Below are 26000 nucleotides of genomic sequence, written 5' to 3'. Positions count from 1 at the left end.
TGCGATTCATGGGGTCGAAAAGAGTTGGACACGACTGAGCAATTGAACTGAACTGAATTACTTAAGAGCACTCAGAAGGAGCTGTTCAGCAGAGAGCTATACATGAAACTGAAGATCTGGAGAGGGGTCTTCGCCTGAACATGGTGATTTGGGACATCTGCTGAAAACACCAGAGAGAAAAGAACACTGGACCAATGGCAGAACTCTAGGAAACATTAACAGTAATATTATTTTCTTTTCCAAAAGGAAAATAAGAGTATAAGGAGCAGTGCTTATATTCTTATTTAAAAATTTTAGTCAGTGTCCTTTTGTTTAAATGGGTAGGGAAGTTCATAAACCTTTCTAAAGATTGGCACTGGTCTTTGGACCAAGGAGTTCTCCTTGATTATCTTCCAAATATTAATACAAAGTTAGTAACTGCTATTTCTTACTATTCCCATTCCTGTATGAAAATGAGGCTCAGTGCACCATGAAGGAAAACAATGTTTCTGCTAATGACCCAGCAGCAATTCAGAAAGAGAAAGTTTAATTTTCTTATCATTTTGAGGGACAGAAGGTAAAGGATATTAAAAAGTCCATGAAATTTGGGTGCTTTGAAGAAATGGCATATTACAGGGTTGGGCCAGGGAAAATACAAAGTGAGTCTGGAATATCTTGTGTCCAAAAGCAACAAAGTGTTTCAAGATCGAAAGGGATGTCAACAGGACATAAGAACGAGCTTAGAGGGGCTCCCGCTTACCAAATTTGGAATGATTTGTGCATCAAAAAGAATAATGAATTTTAACACACTGAATATAAAAAGAATCTTGATCTACAGTGACATTTCAAAGTATGAGATGAAAAAATGGAAAGCTCTTCTATACACACAAAAAATGCCACTACTAAATGCAGAATGAAGGACAGAATTTAAAAATCTCCACGTCACAACTCTTATTTAGTAACAGATTCAGGCCAACAATCATCAACAGATGTTAAAACCATTAGGTTAAAGGTTGCTGAAGAACAGGATACTCACACGGCCTCACAGATTCCTTCTTAATTATCAAGTGGAAAATACCTTACATTGCAAAGATAAAGCAGATATTACCTGAGCAAATTCAGCATCACCAACAATGGAATGAACTGACATCATGCGCTCCCGATGTTATACAAATGAGAAATAGAGACCACCCAGGCAAAGTTCTTTCATCTAATTATGAAGAAACACTCAAGACAAATCCAGAAATGTGGAACACTTTAAGACAACTAGCCTGTACTCTGCAAAAATGTCAGAAAAGACTTAAAAAGTGTGTGTGGGGGGTGGGGAGAGGGCAGTGGGTAGGGCAGGGTGACTGCTCTAGAGAAACGAATAAAAGAAAAGAGACTAAACCCAATGCATAAACCCTGTCTGAGTTCCCAATGAAAACAAACAGAAACATATAAAGATACAGAATATTTTGGGAGCAACTGGGGAGTATGAATTGTGTATTAGATACTGTTAAATCAACATTACATTTTCTGGGTGTGATGATGGTGTGGTGGATGTGTAAAAAATGTCCTTAGGAGACACATGATGATACATTTAACAGTATAGAAGCATCATCATGACTGAAATTTATTCTCAAAGGAATCAGGGGAAAAAAAGAGAAAAGAAAAAAAAGATTATAGACATAGAGGAGATAAAGAAAATGTAACAAGATGTAAACACTGGGTGAATGAGACAAGTGAATGTTCACTGTACTATATTTCCAATTTCTCTATAGTTAAAAAAATTTTTCAAAATAAAAAGTCAGGAAAAATATATCAAGTAATCTATGTGTGGCTAGTATGCTATAGCTGATTTTGTTTACTTGAATATACTCATAAATGATTTAATACTTTTAAAAACACCCACCATGAAATTTCTTCCCATCAAAGCTAACCAAGGAGGACTAATACCACCTCTGGCCAGTGTCAGCAACATAATCTGTCTCCTCCACCACCCACCTCCGCCACATTAATCCAAGAACCATATGTGACTCAACTGTGAAATTAGCAAACAAGCAAAACACGTAGAGCACTCAGCCACCTTATCAAAAACAATTTAACATTAGAAAAGCTGTAATCTTCTGGTTTTAAAATAATTTATTTCATAGGTCTGTTTTAATTTCATGTCTCAGAGCATACATTATTTAACCAAGAGGTACTGGACAGAAATTGTAAAAAGGAAGGAAACATTTAGGATAAGAAACTGCCTCAATTCCATTAGAATTTGATCCTACCTTGTAAAGTCTTGCGAGGATAAATTTCTATCATACTTTCTTTGTGCTTACAAAAGAACATTAACTTCTGAATTTCCAATGTTGTAAATAAAAATTTTTACAATTAAGTATGCATTCAAATTGACACACAAGGCAACCAAATAATTGTCATCAACATTAGCATAATGTGTATTTCCTGTCACTGCACTAACATTAAACTAAACGTCAAACCACAAAAACATTGTGACTAACATTAAAAAGGCAGGCTGTAAGATACGCAAAGCTTATAAAGGACAAATTGCACATGGTTAAGATGGGAAGTCATTTGACAAGGGCTGGTGTTGTGCATATGGCTGCTTTTTTTTATAAGAAGGCCACCGGCAGACAGGGCAACAGTGTCGGCCCCCAGCTAACCACATCACAATGCAATTCTGATGGAACACATGACCACAAGGCAACCCCATTAGCAAACATCCATTTTCAAAATTCTCTAGGCATACAACACATTCAGTACAGTGCAGCATATCAGCAGGCCAAGTTAACCAATCAGGTTCCATATCTTCATTAGTGCTATATGATCCATAGGACCGCCCCTTCCTTTCATAAGGGCTGGTCTGACAATATTTATTGGCACAGGAACAAGCCTCAGCATCACAGTGACTTGCTCTTCCTGGAGAACTGTGAATGATGCTCAGTTTATCTTCAAATACTTCCTTCTCACTGCTCAAAGTGTCTGTGCTCTCACTGTCTGAGTCATTCTCAATATCTTGAGAACCCTCCGACATTTCCTCTTCAGACTGGACTCCAAGACATTTAAATCGCCACATTGGTAAGTTTTTTATATAATCAGTCGGTATCAGGGGGTGAAGCCAAAGATCAGGGAAAGCTAATCGCTCCAAGAACAAGTCAGGGTCTTCGTCCCAATCAGATTCTACAGGAAAGTTCTGGAAAGAAGCAATCGGGTGGAAGAGGTAGCTGGTGTACCAGTCCCATAGACTTGATAACCATTCTAAGTTATTGGCATTGACTTCATCATTGTTGATGTTGCGCCGTCTCTTCTTCTCAAAGTAATCGATTAGTAAACCATGTCCAAGGTATGTACTAAGAAACAAGGCTGGGTGTGAGGAATAAAACATCCAGTCTGCCCTTACCCATGAAGCCAGTGTGGTGGTATTGGAATATCTCAACAATTTTAAGCTATATTCATAAAAGCTATCTAAGTAAGGGAGCTGTAAAAAGCCCAACACAGGTAGCCAGGAGATAATTAAAAGAGAATTATACGTCCCTAAAGTGCTTATGAGAACCACAAATCGCTTGATGGTAGCTCCTTGTGTGATAAATAAGTCCATCCAAGCCATAAGGTTAACAAGAACCAAGCTCAAAACGAACAAATCATTTACTTCAGGTTGTAAGGAGCGCAAAAATGAATCCATGGCCTGAAGAGATATATACTCGCCTGTGTGGTTTCCGTATCTGTAAATTCCTTCAGGAGTTCTAAGTATGTATGACGGCATGTTATAGACACCGATATCTGTCATATAACTCTTGTTGTCCCACTTTTCCACATTTACAAAAATAAACTCAACTCTTCCAGTAAACTTTATGCTTAGTGCAGAGAAGAAAGCTGGCGGTTGGTCCAGGTTTGCAAATAGGTATATTTTTACCCAATATTGATCACTTTTATTCCATTCTTCTTTCAAGCGTTCAGCATTATAAATGGTTTTGATCCGAGAAGCTGCGTGAGCAGTTATCCACTTAAAAATGTGCTCTACTTCTATCTTGCGCCCACTGTACTCTTTAAGCATGACTTTCCCTTTGGAAGTACTCGTTTGTGGAACAGACATAATGAGTGTGGATCGAACCCAGCCTCTTCTCCTGCAGTATCTGTAAGAGAGGGAACTGTAAGTACACAGCAAGGCTGCTAGATGAGCTAGCTTGCTTATCTTCCCTGTTGTACAGTTTGTCTTTCCCTGATAATTTCCATAGCCCTTGAAAGATACCCTCTCCCCCAAAACAAACAACCCGTAAACAATCAAAAGTAGTACCAGCTGTATAAGAGGAAAAGCAAAGCTTTTTATCATCTTTTTGTTTTTATCTCTGTTTCTCCCTTTCTCTTTTTTTTTTTTTTCAAACAAAAACCTTAGAGCTTAAAAAGCCTTAGAGTCAAGGGAACTGACACATACATCCAGCACCTAATGCATTGTTGGAGCAGACTCTTGAGAGTCACTTGGACAAGGAGATCAAACCAGTCAATCCTAAAGGAAATCAACCCTGAATTTTCATTGGAAAGACTGATGCTGAAGCTGAAGCCCCAATACTTTGGCCACCTGATGTGAGGAGCTGACTCATTGGAAAAGACCCTAATGTTGGGAAAGATTGAGGGGAGAAGGAGAAGGGTGCAACAGAGAATGGGACGGCTGGATGGCATCACCGAATCAATGGATATGAGTTTGAGCAAACTGCAGGAGAGAGTGAAGGACAGTGAAGCCTGGAGTGCGGCAGTCCGTGGAGCCGCAAAGAGTCAGATATGACTTAGAGACTAACCAACAACAATACATTATGTGTTGGTAGGATCCAAAATATAATAGGAAAATGATTCCTGTTCACAAAGAATTTTAAATCCTATTAAGGAGACAAAAGAATAAAACTCTATATATCCTACCACTAAATAATGTAAATGAAGTTCAAAAAAAGGGACTTTTATTGGGAGTTTGAGTTGGTGAAGATTTCATAAAAGGTTTGGGAACTGAACTAGGTCTTGAAGAATGGTTAGATTCAAGTGGGCAAAGAAGAGAGAAGGAAATGGATTATCTTGTATGCTGAGTCCCTGACTTGAATGCAAGTTTCTGAGGGTAGGAGCCACGCTGCACACATTTATTAACCCAAGCACCCACCACATGCCTGATGCACACAAACACTATCACAGAGAAATCTGCACAAAAGCTCAACAAGTAAAGAGCAAGTCCTATGTTTTTATACTTGCTCATCTCTTTAATGGAGACCATGAAGAGGAGTATTTAACACAGAGGAAACAAAGATAGTAAGTTTTCAGATTAAGAAGAGATTCGGGAAAAAAGGATATTATTGGAAAACTGGTGAAACTGGAATAAAATCTGTAATGTAGTTAATGGTATTGTACCAGTGTTAATTTCTTTAGACCATTATACCATGGTTATGTAAATACTAACTAAACTTGGTGAAAGATTATATATGGCAACTCTATACTATCTTTATCACTCTTCTATAAATATAAAATTGCTGGAAAAAAAAGAGATTCAGTCCAAGGATGACTCCCATTTTGTGACAGTAAATATAGAAGAATTTAAAATTAAATCATTTGTTTAGCTTTATCCAATGGGGTCAGGACTCTAATCCTCTTGGAAATGGACATGGTCTTGCTATAATATTTGTGACAAACCTCTCTTTCTAAAAAAAAAAAAACAAAACTAAAAGATGAATGAAAGGAGATACCAGAAAATGAAAACAGCTGCTGTATTACAGTGGAGAGATAATCAGTTTTAATAATTTAATAATAATAATAAGGAAACAGTTTCCTTCTTTTTTCAAAAAAGTCTTTCCTAAAAACCTACCATGTGGAGTTTTATGACATATGAATTTACCTCAGTAAAGTTGGAAAAAAAAAAATCTACTAGGTGGATACATTTTATTCACTACAGATTTGTAAATGAATGGTAAAAAGTATTTACTTTTTTATTGTGCTATTCAGAATACTAAGGTGAAAATCATAAATATTATGCTTTACTTAGTAATAAGCATAGATTGCTGCTGCTGCTACTGCTAAGTTGCTTCAGTCATGTCCGACTCTCTGCGACCCCATAGATGGCAGCCCACCAGGCTCCCCCCGTCCCTGGGATTCTCCAGGCAGAACACTGGAGTGGGATGCCATTTCCTTCTCCAATGCATCAAAGTGAAGAGTGAAAGTGAAGTCGCTCAGTTGTGTCTGACTCTTAGCGATCCCATGGACTGCAGCCTACCAGGCTCCTCCGGCCATGGGATTTTCCAGGCAAGAGTACTGGAGTGGGTTGCCACTGCCTACATTTAACTAAATTACATAAGCATATTACACATTTATATGATCAGATTAAGACAGAAAGAAGTCTTGATATACATGGCACATGGTTTTATAATGACAATATCAATTTTACCTCAGGATTTCATGATACAATTTAAGGTAAGTGAAGACAACATGTTATGTCACAAAGACAAGATTAGTAATGACTCTGGGAAACTATCTGGGTGACTCAGGATTAGAGACCATAACTCGCCTTGTTGTTTAGATTTACTTCCTTAATAACACAGATACCATTAATATCAATACAGCTTTAATTGAAATGGCTTGAAAATTATATACTCCTACAGAATAAAATACCTTCTATTCTGTGTCTTTGTTCAATGAAAAATAATAATTCACTGACATGAATGCTAGTTTTTCCTCCACCCCCACCAAAACCACAAGTGAACTCCATATAGATAGTTGTCTTATTTACATCTTAATTATCTAACTTGCTTTATGTTTTTAATTGTATGGGATACTTGAGATGACACATTTCTACTCTTGGTCATTCTTTTCATCTTTCTATAACCACCTTAGAGAATATTTGGCTTTTCTGATTTGTGTCATAAGTTAAATTACAGTCTTTCTGACAGAAAATTTTACCCTATAAAACAGGCAAAATCTTAGTTCATTTAATTCTTCATGGAAGAAAACAAATGCACTATGTACTTTCTTTTCAGCTCAGAGATAAGTGACATTGATAGTTTTAAGGTTTATCACTGCAGAAGAATTTAAGAGTACCTAGGACAATAAGATTTTGTTTGTCATCATGTATCTTTCAGATTAAATCATGTTTTCTAGACTTGAAATCCAACACACAAAGTATATCATATCAATCTTAAAACCCAACTGTTAAACAGAAAATAAGACTAATATTCATATTATTTTTTAATAATGTTATATTGCCATATATCCATATAAAAACTTCTTACTGCTAATTCACAACAACTTTTTAAGGCGACAACATCATAAAAATATCCTCCCATTCTTAAACTTTTTGAGATCTCTTAGACAATTTGAAGACTAAAAAGGATAAAAAAAAAATAGCTACTAAGTTTTGGTATTTAGTGTGCCATTCTGGTATGGCACATTATATTTTAAAAAGGAACACTGAAAAAAAATAAAAAGAACCTTTGGTATTGTTTATAAGCTGTTGTTTCTTCAGACAAGGTCACTGTCTTCCCTGGCCTTCCTGTCCCACTCACCAGTCTCCTCCTTTCTTTCCCTTCCCTGCTTATTCCATGGGTCCCCACCCATGACTGTTTCATCATAAGCCCTCCTGGCCCATTTATCACTCAACTCCTGTAATTCCAGGGCCCTCCATCCACTCTCTACTATCCCTGCCCTGCCTCTCCAACCTCTTAAAGATAAATGTCCCACCTCACTTTCTACTTTCTCCAAAGATGGGGGAATAAAAGAGTAAAGAATAGACCTGGCAGGGAAAAGCTCCCTGAGACAGACCACTAGGTTGGGGAATGAGAGGAATTGAGGCCAGGTAAGATGGCTGTGTCGGAAAGAAATGAAAACTGCTGGCATGGACAGAGTCAGATGCTGCACAGAGTGGTGGTTCTGAATGTTCTTAAGGGGAGCCAATCAGGTCAGGAAAGTACCACTCTACAGTGGGCCCAGCATGCCAGAGGAGGCTGTGCCTGAGGCCGCCCGAGAGAAAGAACTATAGTCAAAGAAAGCAACACAGGCAGCAGGGGATACTCACCAGTTTTGCTGATTTTAAAAATCTAAGATCAGGATGATGAAACTATTCAACATATTAAAATGCTTGCTGAATAACACTATTCCCTGCCCAGTTACACCTTGCACTGACATTCTGAACACTTTTCTATTATCTCCCTATTTTGCTCTTCTGTATCTCTATAATCCTCAAAAAAAAAAAAAGAAAAAAATGACCCTGACTAAGCATTCCATCTATGGCAAGAACAGAGTTTCCAAATAAATGGAAATGAACATGACAATATTGAAATAGATATAAATAACTCTGCATCAAGATCTTTATCTTTGTGACAAGACTAGAGAAAATGATGTAAAAATGTCTCTTTAATAACAAAAAATGATAGCTGCAGTCAGCAAAAAAGAAAGAGTTGCTCAAAAAGGGTCTTTTCCATCATAAATGGGCTTCCTTGGTGGCCCAGCGGTAAAGAATCTGCCTGCAATGCAGAAGCCACAAGACTGAGGGTTCCGTCAGGAAGATCCCCAGGAGGAGGGCACGGCTACCCACTCCAGCGCTCTGGCCTGGAGAATCCCATGGACAGATAGTCAGTCATGTCTGACTCTTTGCAACCCTATGGACTGTGGCCCTCCATCATAAGTAAGAGGTGGGATTATCTGAAGATCAAGATGAGGGATTCAGAGGAAACTTAAAGGTAGCTTATATGTTTCTCTTTACCATTCCTTAGCTGGTATGAAATCAAATAGGGCTTTTCAAAAGAAAAGCTAGAAAAATTTGTACTAAATTTGGACTCAATTATGACACTTCTGTGGAGAAGGATATGGCAACCCACTTCAGTATTCTTGCCTGGAGAATCCCAGGGACGGAGGAACCTGGTAGGCTACGGTCCATGCGGTCGCTAAGAGTCAGACATGACTGAGCGACTTCACTTTCAGGCATTGGAGAAGGAAATGGAAACCCACTCCAGTTACTGCCTGGAGAATCCCAGGGACAGAGGAGCCTGGTGGCCTGCCGTCTATGGGGTTGCATGGAGTCAGACACAACTGAAGCGACTTAGCAGCAGCAGCAGCAGCATGACACTTCTGACGCATTTTCCTTTACAAGATTATATTAAAAGTCAATATACTATTTCCTTCAGGTTTTCATGCTTAATAGATTATTTTCACTTTATACTCTGCTTAGTTTCATTTTGAGTTTTCTATTAATGTTATCTAAGAATTTATATTAGACTGAAATGTGTTTAAACTTTATATTTTTGTATATTTATTTTTATTTGATATTTTCTAATGTACTTAAAAGTTATAGTATTTAAATGTATTATTTAGTTTACTGATTTTTAAAAAAATAAATTCTGAATACTTTTCAATAAGTTAGCTATGTTAAGTACTGATTTTTGGCATTATCTCAAAAAAAATCAATATATTAGAACTATCATTCATTCTGGTATTGCAATCACCAGTGGGGTTGCGGGGAGATCTTTCACCTATACTCTATTTGGGAATGATGGAATAAGACCAAGTGCAATTGTCTTTGGTAAACAAAAGATAGAAATAAGAATGATTTCCTTTTCATAAGAACATGAACACTCAGGCTATCATGGACATTTACACCAAAGGCATCACAACACAATCAAGATTCTGTGGTAAAGGTGAAAAGGGGAGCTTTGTGGGTAAATGAGATTACATGTGAGTGAGGAGACACAACAACGTCCCTTCTTATCCTCAACTTTTAAGGGGTCCTCCTCCCACAGGTCTCAGCCTATGTTACAAGTGAGCAGAACAAGGACAGTGACGAAAATCAAAGCAAACATGCGCCTGAAGGAGAAGGGTGGGAGAATCTGAGGTGAAGCAGTAGTGGAGGCAGGTTTTCTTCAGCCAATGGGTCTCCCACTATGACCACATAAAAGGGACAATATATGTCAGGCATGTCTACCTACATTAGAAACTACCTAACATGGGGGTTTCTATGTACATATGCTACGCCCTGTCCTCAGCACTAAACAGAACATGCTGTACATGCTAATCCTTCATTAAATATTTATTGAATGGATAATTAAATAAACAAATTAATTCAAGTTGTAACTTGGAGGCACTAGAAATTCAAATAAAACGCATTTTGAAGAACAATGGGATAGTAAAATAATGTGACGACTAAATACTGGAGATGATGACAAAAAGAAACAAAAGTGCTTGCAAAGATTCTTGTCTGAGAAAATGAAAAAAAGAAATATTAAAGGACAGAAAAAGGCAGAAAGGACATGATTAACTAAAGAAAAAGATCAATATGAATGTGAACACTAGATTTAGGAAATATATTCCATCTGGGTTACTTGTAGGCAGATGGAAACGAATGTCAAAATGCAAACTAGGAGTTCGAATTAAGGAAGATTTAGATCGGCACAAAGGTGTCACCTAAAACCATAAATGTACTGAAGTCTCTTTGGGAAATAAAATTGAAACAAAAAAGACCAAAGACATACTCTAAAGAGTCACCCTGTTAGAAACAGCACTGAAGAACCAGATAAAAAGAGATCTGAAAGAAAGAAACTGCCAGTTACCAAAAACTACTAATCAAGCACCCGTGTAACTAACACTGTGCTAAGCATGCTAATTAATTTTCAGTTTAAACAGGCTTCTAATACCACTGTCTTTATTACATTGAAAACTTCTGCTCAGAATTCAAATTCTAAGAATTGCCATCAACTTACCTGGGGTCACTGGAGCAGTTAAATGTGCCTGTACGTATTCCAAATCTCGACACCTTTTTCACCATTTTCTCCCAGTGGATTTTACCCACCAAAGGACTCCTGTCATTTGCGATGACCTATTCCCAAGAAGGAAAACAGAAACTTTAATCACCTAAAATGGCATCAAACCAACCATTTACATCTATTTACTTTTTCTGAAAAACATATTCTATCCCTAGGTCTTGTTAAGTGGATGATCATATTATCACTGTACTTCTTGTAAGAAAAAGCAACTGTTCTACTGGAAAAGATCTAAAACATTGTGGGAATTCTCATACTCTGTGGCAGTTATACATAGGAGGTCAAAACCAAATTAAAAAGTAAGCCATATTCTCCTCCATGTAGCCTATTCTCTAGAATTAACTTGTGAAGAAAATGGACCTTGGAGTCATTTCTCTGCTCTGAAAAATTTAAATAACCCAAATGAGCTTACTAAAAATGACCATGTGTGGGTTCAACAAGTTCAAATTTCACTTTTTTTCTAAAGTATAATTATGGAACCAAGAGTCAAACACATGTTTTCTATTAAACTATGCTTGACTGAATGCAGATAACACTACCCTTATGGCAGAAAGTGAAGAAGAACTAAGGACCCTCTTGATGAAAGTGAAAGAGGAGAGTGAAAAAGTTGGCTTAAAGCTCAACATTCAGAAAATGAAGATCATGGCATCCGGTCCCATCATTTCATGGCAAACAGATGGGGAAACAGTGGCTGACTTTATTTTTCTGGGCTCCAAAATCACTGCAGATGGTGACTGCAGCCATGAAATTAAAAGACACTCCTTGGAAGGAAAGCTATGATCAACCTAGACAGCATATTAAAAAGCAGAGATATTACTTTGCCCACAAAGGTCCGTCTAGTCAAGGCTATGGTCTTCCCAGTGGTCATGTATGGATATGAGAGTTGGACTATAAAGAAGGCTGAGCACCGAAGAATTGATGCTTTTGAACTGTGGTGTTGGAGAAGACTCTTGAGAGTCCCTTGGACTGCAAGGAGATCCAACCGGTCCATCCTAAAGGAGATCAGTCCTGGGTGTTCACTGGAAGGACTGATGTTGAAGCACAAACTCCAATACTTTGGCTACCTGATGCAAAGAGCTGACTCATTTGAAAAGTCCCTGATGCTGGGAAGGATTGAGGGCAGGAGGAGAAGGGGACAACCGAGGATGAGATGGTTGGATGGCATCACCAACTCTGTGGACATGGGTTTGGGTGGACTCCAGGAGTTGTTGATGGACAGGGAGGCCTGGCATGCTGTGGTTCATGAGGTTGCAAAGAGTTGGACACGACTGAGTGACTGAACTGAACTGACTGAATCAATACTACTACTTCTATGGGATTTTTCTTAACAATCACAAAGATTCTAACATATTAAAAAAAATTACCATTAATAAATTCTACATTCTTGAACTTCTAACTTCAAATTTGCAAATAGCTTTCAAACACAATTAGGATTGGAAGAAGAAAAAGATTTTTAAAAGAGAAAACTATAGGTTAACCTTCAAAATATGTAATGACTTCTTTCTCAGCCTTTCTAATTGTTAATACCTTTTCCCTTTATTCTCTATCTTCCTACTTTAAGGGAATTTCAATAGAGATATCAGAAAAACAAACAAAAATTATATATTAAAAACAAAAATTAAAACCAGAAATGACTAAATGAGAACTTATAAAGGAAAGCCAAAAATGTCCTATGTCTCCATGAATCCATATGTTTGATGTATTTTAAGCCCTGGGTATATAGGCCAAGATACTTTTCATGAATGTTACAGTACCGATACTATTTAATTCAACATTATAGGACAATACTCTGGGGGCCACTAAGCTATCTAGAAGGGCGGGCCATTTCCATGTTCACAAAGCCTCCAGCAAGTGAAATCCCAGGGGAGTGAGTATATGCAATGAGTGCTGGGTGAGGCAAGAGACGGTACAAATACCTCATGTCTGGGCTCTCCCCTGGGAACAAATTTCAAGGGCACCAGGAGGAGAGAACCTGCATGATGGTGAAGAGTGACTTAAAGTTCACTTTAGAACTTCTCTGGTGGCTAAGTGGTTAAGAATCTGCCTGCCAACGCAAAGGACAGGGGTTTGATCCCTGGTCTGGGAAGATTCCACATGCTGAGGAACAACTAAACCCAGTGCACTGCAACTGAAGCCCTAGAGCCCATGCTTCACAACAAGAGAAGCCTGCACACCAGAAAACCGGCCCAGCCCCCGTCCCTGCAACTAGACAAAGCCCACTCACAGAAACCAAGACCCAGTGCAGCCAAAAATAAATAAATAATAAAAAAGTTCACGTTATGTGCCAACAGATTACTGTCCAATAACCCTTGCTGTATATCACTGATACTATCATTCTCATACCCACAGAGACACACATAGGTATGTAACATATGTAATGTAACTTTGATGCTTAATAAATACCTACACAAATACATAACTTAAGGCACGGAACTAATGGCTCTGATAGTACTCTTAAGTGAAAATAAAAGGCCTCATGGAGGGAGACATGTATTATCAAAATGCTCAGACGGTTGAGGTAGCCAGGAGGGCAATGAGAGGACATGGTCTTAGTAGGTAAAAGTGCTTTCTGAGGAGGTTCACACAGGCACATTACCCAGTAAGTTCCTAGCCTCCACAGTTTTCTATTGTCTAAAAGTACTTTATAAATTTTATCTGAAGAATAAGGGAGATCCAAGAAGACAGATTCTTCTCTTCTCTTCACTTCTTTTCCTACCACTGAAAAGTCAAAATGGTAGCTCTTTTATCCATTAAGTAATCAAAGAAATCTTGACTTCTTTTTCAGATTACTCAGGTTTAAAAAAAAACTGTAAAATCATATTGCCATAGTCCCTGTTGCTGTTTTTAGTAACTCCCCTTTCACTCTTATTTCCTGAGCAAGGCTGCAAATAACCCAAACACTTCAGGTCTGTATTTACAATGACAATGTATCAAGGGGTTAATCAATTTAGGTCACTATAACTGATAAGCATCCCTGGTTATAGGACAGGCAACAAAAGAGTGTGAAGAGAAATGGGAACATCCCTGAAGCAGGTACGTGGCAGTGTTTAACCCCAGGGCCGTATTTATGCAAGCTATTCCCTTCAAGAAAATTAGAGATACCAAGGGAACATTTCATGCAAAGATGGGCTCGATAAAGGACAGAAATGGTATGGACCTAACAGAAGCAGAAGATATTAAGAAGAGGTGGCAAGAATACACAGAAGAACTGTACAAAAAAGAGCTTCACGACCCAGATAATCACGATGGTGTGATCACTCACCTAGCGCCAGACATCCTGGAATGTGAAGTCAAGTGGGCCTTAGAAAGCATCACTATGAACAAAGCTAGTGGAGGTGATGGAATTCCAGTTGAGCTATTTCATATCCTGAAAGATGATGCTGTGAAAGTGCTGCACTCAATATGCCAGCAAATTTGGAAAACTCAGCAGTGGCCACAGGACTGGAAAAGATCAGTTTTCATTCCAATCCCAAAGAAAGGCAATGCCAAAGAATGCTCAAACTACCGCACAATTGCACTCATCTCACATGCTAGTAAAGTAATGCTCAAAATTCCCCAAGCCAGGCTTCAGCAATACGTGAACCGTGAACTTCCTGATGTTCAAGCTGGTTTTAAAAAAGGCAGAGGAATCAGAGATCAAATTGCCAACATCCGCTGGATCATGGAAAAAGCAAGAGAGTTCCAGAAAAACATCTATTTCTGCTTTATTGACTATGCCAAAGCCTTTGACTGTGTGGATCACAATAGACTGTGGAAAATTCTGAAAGAGATGGGAATACCAGACCACCTGACCTGCCTCTTGAGAAATCTATATGCAGGTCAGGAAGCAACAGTTAGAACTGGACATGGAACAACAGACTGGTTCCAAATAGGAAAAGGAGTACGTCAAGGCTGTATATTGTCACCCTGCTTATTTAACTTATATGCAGAGTACATCATGAAAAACGCTGGACTGGAAGAAACACAAGCTGGAATCAAGATTGCCAAGAGAAATATCAATAACCTCAGATATGCAGATGATACCACCCTTATGACAGAAAGTGAAAAGGAACTAAAAAGCCTCTTGATGAAAGTGAAAGTGGAGAGTGAAAAAGTTGGCTCAAAGCTCAATATTCAGAAAACTAAGATCATGGCATCCGGTCCCACCACTTCATAGCAAATAGATGGGGAAACAGTGGAAACAGTGACTGACTTTATTTTTTTGGGCTCCAAAATCACTGCAGATGGTGACTGCAGCCATGAAATTAAAAGACACTTTCTCCTTGGAAGGAAAGTTATGTCCAACCTAGATAGCATATTCAAAAGCAGAGACATTACTTTGCCAACAAAGATCTGTCTAGTCAAGGCTATGGTTTTTCTTGTGGTCATGTATGGATGTGAGAGTTGGACTGCGAAGAAATCTGAGCGCCGAAGAATAGATGCTTTTGAACTGTGGTATTGGAGAAGACTCTTGAGAGTCCCTTGGACTGCAAGGAGATCCAACCAGTCCATTCTGAAGGAGATCAGCCCTGGGATTTCTTTGGAAGGAATGATGCTAAAGCTGAAACTCCAGTACTTTGGCCACCTCATGCGAAGAGTTGACTCATTGGAAAAGACCCTGATGCTGGGAGGGATTGGGGGCAGGAGGAGAAGGGGACGACAGAGGATGAGATGGATGGATGGCATCACTGACTCGATGGACGTGAGTCTGAGTGAACTCTGGGAGTTGGTGATGGACAGGGAGGCCTGGTGTGCTGTGATTCATGGTGTCGCAAAGAGTTGGACACGACTGAGCGACTGAACTGGACTGAACTGAACTGATTCTAATATCTGCTTTTAAGAGTTTAATAATTCCTAACAGAACCACATAAAAATGAAAAATCCCTTAGGCTTTGAAAAAAAAAAAAAACATTTTATTTGACTCTATAGGTATAGTCATAGTTATGGTTTTTCCAGTAGTCATGTATGGATGTGACAGTTGGACCATAAAGAAAACTGAGCGCCACAGAATTGATACTTTCAAACTGTGGTGCCAGAGAAGACTCTTGAGAGTCCCTTGGACTGCAAGGAGACCCAACCAGTCCATCCTAAAGGGAATCAGTCCTGAATATTCAATGGAGGGACTGATGCTGAAGCTGAAGCTCCAATACTCTGGCCACCTGATGCGAAGAGCCAACTCATTAGAAAAGACCCTGATCTGGAAAAGACTGAGGGCAGGAAGAGAAGAGGGCAACAGATGATGAGATAGTTGGATGGCATCACCGACTCAATGGACATGAGTTTGGGTGGACTCTGGGAGTTGGTGATGTACAGGGTGGCCTGGCATTTTGCAGTTCATGGGGTCGCAAAGAGTCAGACATGACTGAGCAACTGAACTCATTATTTGACTTCAGATTATATAGGTTATCTAAAGGCTCCAAGCTGACTTCTGTTAGAATGAAAATCCCTTCCCCAGCAACATGTCACCTGAGATGTTTTCTGACAAACATTAGTATAACTAGTACCTGGTTATGCTATTGCACATCAATGTTCTTCAGTCCAGTTACACATGAAGACTTCCAATTTAGTGTATTTAAAAATACACTTTTTTCCAGGAGAAAAACTACTAAATTTTTCCTAGTACTAATTTTCCTGGATTCCACTTCATTGTCTAATAGTTCTTTAGGATCTCTCAAGATGGAAGCACCATTACAGACCACCTAACTTACTAGCTGGGAAAGATGATCTATGCTAACATTTTTTTATTGGCCCACACATTTTAGTAAATCAAACAGTAAGCTGTTTTATGGCATAGACTGTAGGTTACTCATCTTCTTTGCCCTCCTCACAAGGTTCAGCTGGCACACATTATATTTCAATAAATATTTGTACGATGGTTGGATGAATGGATGAAACCAGTGGTTGGCTGGTAAATGTTTAACTATGAGCTCTCTAGAAGAAAATGGAAGTCCTGATTTCTATCATTTACAGACTTCCTCCCACACAGCTGATTTCAAGTTACTAAAGTGATATTTCTAAATGTGGAGTTGGGAAGAGATGTTAACAATTGCCTTTCATGACACTGGGTTCAGCACACACTGGAAGGAACTCAGTTGGACAATGTGAAACACTAAATTCCCATATTTTCTGATGTCAAACTTCTACAGTTCAGTTAAGCTTCCCAAGAGAAACCGGGTCTCGGGTTATTGCTGGGTCCCTTCCACATGTATTACATTTGTATAAGAAAAAACCTACACATTTTTGCCTATTTTTCAGAGGTGGGTTTTATTACTAATCAGAACATTTGTTATATACCTTTTAATACTGTCAATTCTTATACAACATGGAGGCTAAATTAAATAACTCTATATAAAAGGAGTGTAGAACTATGGTATTTTCTGCATCTCTCAATATTGCATTATAACAAGGAGTTTTCTACTTTAAAAAAATCATAGACAATCTAAATATATATATGCAAATTGTATAAGATCATTAAGTGAAGATGATTAACTGATAAAACCAAAACTCAATAGCATTTAATTCTTTGGTAGCCTCACTAGCTTTCATCATGAGTAAACACAAATAAAAGCTTTTCACTAATACAAAATAAAGGAAGACTTACCAAGTATTTCACCTTTACATTGTGTAACGAGAGCAATAAATAAGTTAGAATTTCCTTGAACAAAACTACTATCTAGGAGTAAAAAAATAAAATTTTAAAACAGCTGGTAACTCTTTTCAGCCAATCAGGAACTATATTAACATAATAACTTCAATAAATATTGACCTAAAGCTTTACTTTAAAGCATATGCTTTTCATTGCTACCTCAACTACGGTGATGTTAAATTCCTTATGATGTGACAGAGCCAGTAGAGAATAGATAGCACAGTCCGTCTTTGAACTTCTTTGAACAAAAGTCAAAATACAGAAATAGTAATGTTAAGAACAGGATAAATCCATAAAACCCATAATGTATGCTAACTTCTTAATTTCAGATGTACTATTCCATCTGCCTCTCTGAGCAAGAATCTTTTGAAAGAAAAGAAACTTCTATTTGTGATGCTAAAAAGATTGGTTGGCAGTAGCATCAAAGAATCTACACAACTGGAAATAAATAACTAATGAAAGATACAAGGTTAGGTTAGGAACAGAGCAAGAAAACTTAGAAAGAGCTGACTGAAAAAAGATGACTTGGTTCTTTCATAGATTACATAGTCTATTATTGGTAAATATGTCCCATATGTACTGCTGCCTTAGAAACTACAATTAGTTCTTCCTACCTCTTATTACAGAGAAGATAGAACTATGGAAAAGTTTCACATGAAAAGAAATATAGGGACTTCTCTGATGGTCCAGTGGCTAAGACTCTGTGCTCCCAATGCAGGGGGCCAAGGTTTGATCCCACATGCAGCAACTAAGAGTTTGCATGCCACAACTAAAGATCCTGCATGCTGTAAAATAAATATTAAAAAAAAAAAGAAGCATGCTAATATTCTAATGTAAGGCTAATTCATGAGCGCTGCTGTTGCTGCTGCTAAGTCGCTTTAGTTGTGTCCGACTCTGTGCGACCCCATAGACGGCAGCCCACCAGGGATTCTCCAGGCAAGAATACTGAAGTGGGTTGCCATTTCCTTCTCCAATGCATGAAAGTGAGAAGTGAAAGTGAAGTCACTCAGTCATGTCCGACCCTCAGCGACCCCACGGACTGCAGCCCACCAGGCTCCTCTGTCCATGGGATTTTCCAGCCAAAAGTACTGGAGTGGGGTGCCATTGCCTTCTCCGTCATGAGTGCTAATACATCTTAAAACAATTAACAGAAAGATATGAAGATTGTCAACATATATGATTCAGAAAATAAACTCATGAGTTACTGAGAAGACAGACATTGTAGTGTGTACTTAGTCACTCAACTGTATTCCACTCTTTGCGACTCCATGGACTATAGCCCACCAGGCTCCTCTGTCCATGGGATTTTCCAGGCAAGAATACTGGAGTGGGCTGCTATTTCCTTCCTCATAATGGATATAGAATGAGTTAATTAAATTACAGAAACTAACTTTTTCTTTAGTAGTGTCATCCACATGCAGTGTCACCGAAAAAGGTAATCAGTCAATCTAGATTACCAATTCATTCCAGAAAAAGAATGAACTAAGTAATGGAATAGCTAAGTCATACACCCATTTACACAGGGCTTCCCCAGTGGCTCAGCAGTAAAGAATCTGCCTGTAATGCAGGAGATGCGGGTTTGATGCCTAGGTCAGGAAGATCCCCTGGAGAGGAAAATGGCAACCCACTCCAGTATTCTATCCACTATTATATCACAGTGGAGATAGTGAAGGACAGGGATTCGTGGAATCACAAAGAGCTGGACATGACTTAGCAACAGTATTCTGTTGTCTGAACAACAACAACCCGTATTCTTGCCTGGGAAACCCCACAGACAAAAGAGCCTGGAGGACTACATACAGTCCATGGGTTCGCAGAGTTAGACATAATGTGGCAACTAAACAACAACAATATCCATTTATTAAAGTGACTTTCCCCCTTAAATCAGTATACCGAAACATCCCTTCAATAACATAATATATGAAATATAAAGTGCTAATTATCAATTATATGCTACCTAATTACATTTTTCTTCAATAAACACAGAAGGAGAGTATAATTCATCTGATTAAGAAAATGATATTAGAAACCTGGGAGGAAAAATAAAAAGAATTTTGATATCCTTAAATATATCTTACACAAGCTACCTAAAACAAATGCAATATGAAGAACACTGAATTGGTTGGGTTCTATACACCCTCACAGATTAAAACAGCAACAGCAGCGATGACAGAGCAAACTGAAATGAGTTGATTTCTTTCAAAACAAACAGAAAAGATTGATAATTCAAATAGTTAACAACTGAAATCCTGAATGCTGTCCTTCACAAAAGATCAAAGAAATATAACCTGAACTGAAAGAATGACAAGCAATTGAGAGAATATTTCTCTTCTGTTTTGAGAAGGTATTTTCAATTAAAAACAACAACACAGCTTTCTTTTAAGAGCCAAAGTGTCTGTGCCGATGAGCTTAGCTGGTAAGTTCAGTGCTGAGGACACTGTAACCGAGGTTTCTATCTCAGTCTTCTCAGTTGTCCTGCCAGAGACTGTTCTTTCAACCCAAGCAGCCATTTGACAGATGCAAGCCACTGGACCCGGGGAACACAAGCCAGACAGTGGTGATCAGTGCAAATCTTGAAGGTCACTAGAAAAACTGTGTCCTACTGCACCATTAACTATTAACACTTATGAAGTTTAAAAAAACATTCTCAGGGAAAAATAACTTAGTGATAAGAATGTATAACATTAACATTCACTACCATTCATTACTTGTTCTTCACGTCATTCAAATGTCACCTTATTAGAGAATTCTTAGCCACTCCCTTGTCTCCTTACTCTGCTTATTTGTCTTAGCACTTACCATTAACTGATGTTATATTAAATATTTATTTAGTTAGTGCCTCCCTCTCCCAAATAGAATGTGAGTTGCTTCAGAGAGCAAGGAGTTAGGCTGGTGTATGTTCTCATGTATCTCTGGCCTTGTGCACAATTAACTGATGAATAAACTGGATGAATTTTGTAATGTATCAAGGGAGTTTAATCCATGCTTATCTTTAATATGATATCAAAAAATAATAGATCATTTAGAAGCTAAGACTATATTGTGAATTAGTGAAGCAGAATGTGCTTGTTGTCTATAGGCAACACTCTATACACCAAAAGGATTTCCAGACTTTTGCCACGGGTTTTCCAATTTTGGAAGGTGTTCAGCCTCTTTATCACTCATCTCCATGGGACTGTTCAATGACAAACATGGACAAACGTAACACATAGGGTAGTGGGACTGGCTGTTCAGTTCAATCTCAGTAATGAATTGAAAATACCAAAACCAAACCCACAAGTCTTCCTCAATCAGACTATCAGAACTAAATATCTGGGGAAAGAAACAGAATAACTATTTATAAATTAAGGCTTTAAAGACGCTACAGTTTATTTTTTCAATACTAATAACACAGAAATAGACTAGAATTTGATGGATAATGTATAGATAGTACCCATATGCTCCTCCCAGTTTTTCTGCTTGCTGAATTTTAAAAATGTCAAATTATTAATAGATTAACAGGAGGATAAATGGTCAAATACTATAGGAAGATTGCAAGTAAAGGAAAGGTCATGTGATATCCAATGCAATCAGCTAAAGAATTTCCAAACGTCAACAGTTAGGCTAAGGAACTACTATTCTATCTTCTTCAGGTGTAAATGTATTTATTTGAGGCCACGTGCAACAGAAAATCTGTTCACAATCATATTGCAAATCAGTGACAGGATCAGATTCGCTGCTAAGGTCCCTCAACTCCCAGCTTTTTCTACCTTATTTTGCAGTCATTGTTCTCAAGAAAGAAATATGAAGCAACAGCTATTTTGTTTCCTATGCCCTGAACCAAACTTTGCCAACCCCAATGTGAAATGGCAATAACACTGGACAAGAAATCAGGGGACCTGGGATTTGATCCTGGTTCAATAATTATAATTTTAGCTGAATTAACGTTGCTAATTTATTTAAGATGTTACTTTAAGTGAAGTTACTTTTAACAACTTCAGACTTTCTTTCGGAGAAGGCAATGGCACACCACTCCAGTACTCTTGCCTGGAAAATCCCATGGACGGGGAGCCTGGTAGGCTGCAGTCCACGGAGCCGGGAAGAGTCGGACACAACTGAGCGACTTCACTTTCACTTTCATGCATTGGAGAAGGAAATGGCAACCCACTCCAGTGTTCTTGCCTGGAGAATCCCAGGGATGGGGGAGCCTGGTGGGCTGCCGTCTCTGGGGTTGCACAGACTCGGACATGACTGAAGCGACTCAGCAGCAGCAGCAGCAGCAGACTTTCTCTCAGCAATGTTATGAAATTACATGTTCAATATAATACTGATTTTTCTACCTTACATAAAAATACCCAAATGATAATGCGTGTCCACTCATTTACCATAAACCACACTTTCAGAAGCATTAAAGATGATTTTTTTTGAGGCCCTTCATAGCTCTAAAACTCTAATTGCTAACTAAATCTCACAGTTCTGACAGCATAAGAGCCAAGGTCTAAAATTATAATCTCATCAATTTCATGAGCAAAGTAGTAAGCCCCCTACCATTTCCCACAACACTGCTTCTTCTATTAGGCACACAGCTGGTTACCTCCCTAACAAAAGGACTCCTTTACTTTTACTTTAGGGTTTTTTCTTTAAAAACAAAAATGATTTGGATCACTGAATAAAAACTGGGAGAAAAAGCACAAATCACTAAATAAAAGGAATACATGTGTTTCTTAATGAAGCTCTGACAACAAAAATGGATTTGCCTCTCCTGATTCTAAACAGTCCAACTTTCTTTCCCCACCACTTCCCTTTCCCCACTCTTTAATTAATGTTCGCTTTCCTTGGTCTGCAAAACCTCTTTAAGCGGACACTGAAGCCTCCCCATGAGAACTGATTATGTCTAAGAAAGATAACACAAGTACACAGAAGGGTCACCAGCTGGTGACTACTATTTTGGTAACAATTATTTCACTTCTATCACTGTTTCTAATACCTGAACCAGCCAGATGCCATCTTTTGTGTCTTCTACAAGCTCATAGAAGTGCATTTCACCACTGAAATTGGTACTAGAAACAGATTCAGATGCTTCTTCTTCTTTGAGTGCAGAATAAAGCTCACCTTCCATCAGGTCACCTGAAGAAAAGAAAAAACATTAATAAGATTTCAAAAATCTCATGTTTCAATAATTAATTCTATTTTATATGATGTCATTGTACTTGCGTTGCATTCTACAGAAGAGTAGAACATGAATATGTCTGTTTAATATTCACACATTCACATTAATTATGTAAGAACCTTTTATGTGTCAGGCAAAAATGAACAAAACAGACTTGGAGTTATCACATAATTCATTAGGAAATTACTGAATTTATATCAATCCCCAAAGCCATCACAGTATTATTTAGTTTGTGTCCAGGTATTTTATGTAAATACACTATTTAAATTTTAAAATAGCATGATTTATATACTTCTGAAACTGACTGTCATCACCTGCATGAAATAGCAACAAGGCTTATGTGACTTGAAGGTCAGATACAAAAGATTATCTATAAGAACAAATTTCATATTCATACACACTTACAGTGCAAATTTATAGTTTGTATCATGAAATAATAAGTAAAGAAAAACACTGCCATCAAATTAACTTTTGTCAACTGTTCACAAGGCAAAACAAGCACCGTATCATGATGATAGCAGCAAAACCATTCACAGCAAATCCTTAAACTATAAAGTTAAACTGCTTTATAAATTGTGGGATGTGCTATAAAACATGGGATCTGAGCCATATTTTTGTGGGCTGTGTGTATTCTTTAAATATTAAGTGCACTTTTTGTATGCTCAAAGTTACAAGCATTTTTAGGCTCAAAGGAAGGCAATGCTAAATAAAATCAAAATCAAAAGAAAAAAAATGTGTTATCAAATCACTTTATCATGAAAAATGATTTGGCTTGGGCAGTTAAGGCACTTTTTATTTCTAAACCTAGAGAGTTTATTTATTAGAGATCTTTTACCTTACTCTATTCCCTCTACACTACACCTCAGCCATGGGAGAAATAAAAGTAATCCAAAACCAGTCAATAAACAAGAGGCACAATTTTATGCAAATTTAAAGAAAAAATGGTCACTTTTACAGAGAATGTTTACTCTTCTGTCCCAGTAATGATCCTAACTGTAACCAACAAACATGTGGGTGCTAAAGTCCTCTGAAGTTAGTATTCTTGTCTATCATATTGCATGGCTGTAAGATACTAAATAGGAAAAAAACTCTTATAAATAAAAAACACACAGCTGACAGATATACCTGAAACAACAAAAAAGTTAACTATCACTTTCAACTGCTTCCTACAGCAACCCAAAATGCCTTTCTCAAATTACAGTACCCTCTCCCTTCCAGGAAATGTGTCTAAACAAAGATATAGTTTGTCAGGGGTGAAAAAAAAATTATGTGTATTTCTCACTCAAATTCTACCCCAAAACTAAGTTATTGCAACTGCACGCGTTAACATGTTAAATGTCTCTTGGCTCAGTTCTATTTCTCAACCCATTTAAGTTGATACAGCAGTGCTTGTGGTACAGAAGGGAAAAAATAGTTTTCATCCAAGATACAATAAAAAAAAAAATCATTACAGAAATAGAAATAAACTCTTTCAAAACAAACAAGGTAGACATTCCGCAAAAAAATCACCTTATTTTCACCAAATTTAAAGTATGAAAAGCTAATACTGCGCCATGTACACTTTCTCTAAATTTAAACTCATTATTTCAAATGTATATCTTAAAAAAAATGTTTTTCCATTTAATTTGGCATCCGATGTTCACTAAACTTACTGTGATTACCATTTCATGACATACAAATCATCATGCTACACACCTTAAACTTGTACAGTGCTGCACGTCAATTATATCTCAATAAAATTAGAAGAAAAAATAAAATTGAAATCCTAGGCCTAAATGCTTCTTTGATATTAAATATTTCAGGAATGTTTTTCCCTCCGGTATCTTGCTATTACTACGGTGACAAATGCTTCGATCCATAGTCAACGTTATGGGGGTTCTTCTTTTCTTATAGCCTTATGAATTTCAACTGACAAATCATGCTTTCCAGTTTGTGACTGGTTGACATTTCCAAATTTTGAGAAAACCACTCCGTAAACAACGCTAAGAAGCTGCACGTGAAACTGTTATTTTAAAATAATCTTAGGAAGACATGCCAACACCCCTACAAATAATTCCAGGCCCCTTCTGAAAACTGGGGTTTACTCCCTTTTTTTTTTTGGTAGAAAAACTGGACAAAGAAAATCTAGGCGGCTCTGGAAGTAATCTACTTAACCTTTCGAGGTATCGACTCATCCTGGGAGACCACCCCGCTCGCCCACGAGTAGAGGAGACCCTCGGGGAGCAGATACTTGCCTGACTTTTCCACCAGTTCCCGGACATCCTTCTTCTCGGGCAACCCCGAATACCCCAGCCCCCGACATTCCAGGATGGTCTTCAGCTTCTTGAAGCTCAGCGCCACCGGATCCACCAGCTGGGTGGCAAAGATGCCAGTTTCATACCACACAATGGCCTCAAAAAACCTGGCCAGGACGAAAAGGACCAGAAAATAGAGGAGCAAGAAAAAAAGCTTCAGCCACATCTTCCCCTGCGTCTCCTCTCTTTTCAGAGAGCTCAGAATACGGAGAGGAGGAGGGTAGACTCGGGGGGTGCGTGGGCGAGGGCACCAGCTCGCCGTGGGGTCCTGGCTGCCGTCACCGCGAGGCCATCCCCGGCGGGAGGCAGGTGGACCGGGGTGGGTGGGGGGTGGTATGTGTGGGGGTGAGGAACAGATGACCAGGGGCAGAGACGCAGGGACTCGCGCGGGGCCTTCTAGTCAAGAGGCGAGAAAAAAAAAAAAAGGTGGGGGGGACTAAAAAAACTCCATCAATTAATTAAACCCGGATAGGAGGGAGGCGCGGGAAGAGCCCGAGGGGAAAACAAGAGGAGGGCCGTTTCCCCGGGCGGGGAGGCACTGATCGAAGTGGCGGGGTCGGCCTTCCAGCACCGTGATCTTAGGGAAAGGGGAGGCCAAAAGAAAAAAAAAAATCATTCAGGTCCACAAAGGAAGCGGGGGTCGGGCTGCAGGCCGGGGCCGGACGACGGCAGGCCCAGGAGGCGGTTGGGGCCGGCCGGGCCAAGGCCGGGCTCCAGCGGCCGCGGTCAGGAGGGCGCGGCGCTCGGCCGGGCCAGGCCCGGGGCCCAGCGCGGGGAGGAGCGGCCGCTGCAGCGCCGCGCCCGGCTCCCAGGCTCCAGGCCCCGCCGGCCGCCCAGGCTCCGCGAGAAGCGTGGCGGACACGGCGACGGCGGCGGCTCCAGGTTCGCTCAGGCCGGCAGGCTGCGCCTTTCGGGCGGGCGGGCACCGCGACGCGGCCCGGCCCGTGAGGGGGCGTCGCAGTCTCTGCAGAAGGAAATGGGGGCGCGCGAGACGACGGTCCAGGAGGGCAAAAAAAGCAGAAATAGGCCCCAGACGGCTCCCCGGGACGGCTATCGGGCGGCCTCCCGGTCACGAAGCTCCCACCCGGCTCAGATGGGCGGCGCGGGTCTCGGCCGCCGTCCCCGACGCCCCCGCCACCTCACGAGGCAGCGACGGTCGCCTCCAGCGTAGAGGATCAGCTGCGGCC

General features: G+C 39.3%; 1 protein-coding gene across 1 annotated transcript; it reads right to left on the bottom strand.

Moving 5' to 3' along the window:
* Positions 1 to 2085: 2085 nt before the first annotated feature.
* On the bottom strand, positions 2086 to 25564 carry RNF103 (ring finger protein 103). The gene is made up of 4 exons (XM_061432627.1): positions 24754 to 25564; positions 22337 to 22476; positions 10686 to 10801; positions 2086 to 4103 (listed from the first exon to the last, which is right to left on the bottom strand). Exons 1-4 carry the CDS (start codon positions 24977 to 24979, stop codon positions 2528 to 2530), a joined length of 2058 nt encoding a protein of 685 aa, XP_061288611.1. The 5' UTR covers positions 24980 to 25564; the 3' UTR covers positions 2086 to 2527.
* Between the last annotated feature and the right edge of the window lie 436 nt (positions 25565 to 26000).

This window comes from Bos javanicus, chromosome 11 (assembly GCF_032452875.1).
Source record: "Bos javanicus breed banteng chromosome 11, ARS-OSU_banteng_1.0, whole genome shotgun sequence".
In the NCBI taxonomy this organism is placed as follows: Eukaryota; Metazoa; Chordata; class Mammalia; order Artiodactyla; family Bovidae; genus Bos; species Bos javanicus.
This window is presented reverse-complemented; position numbering and strand designations above follow the sequence as displayed.

Bases quoted from the DNA above. Each gene is read 5' to 3' on its own strand.
- RNF103 (XM_061432627.1), bottom strand. From the start codon at position 24,979: ATGTGGCTGAAGCTTTTTTTCTTGCTCCTCTATTTTCTGGTCCTTTTC. The intron at 10,802-22,336 runs GTATTAGAAACA...TCTTGGGAATAG, and splicing joins ATGGCATCTGGCTGGTTCAG to GTCATCGCAAATGACAGGAG. The intron at 4,104-10,685 runs GTAAGTTGATGG...CCTCTCTTACAG, and splicing joins AACTGCTCCAGTGACCCCAG to ATACTGCAGGAGAAGAGGCT.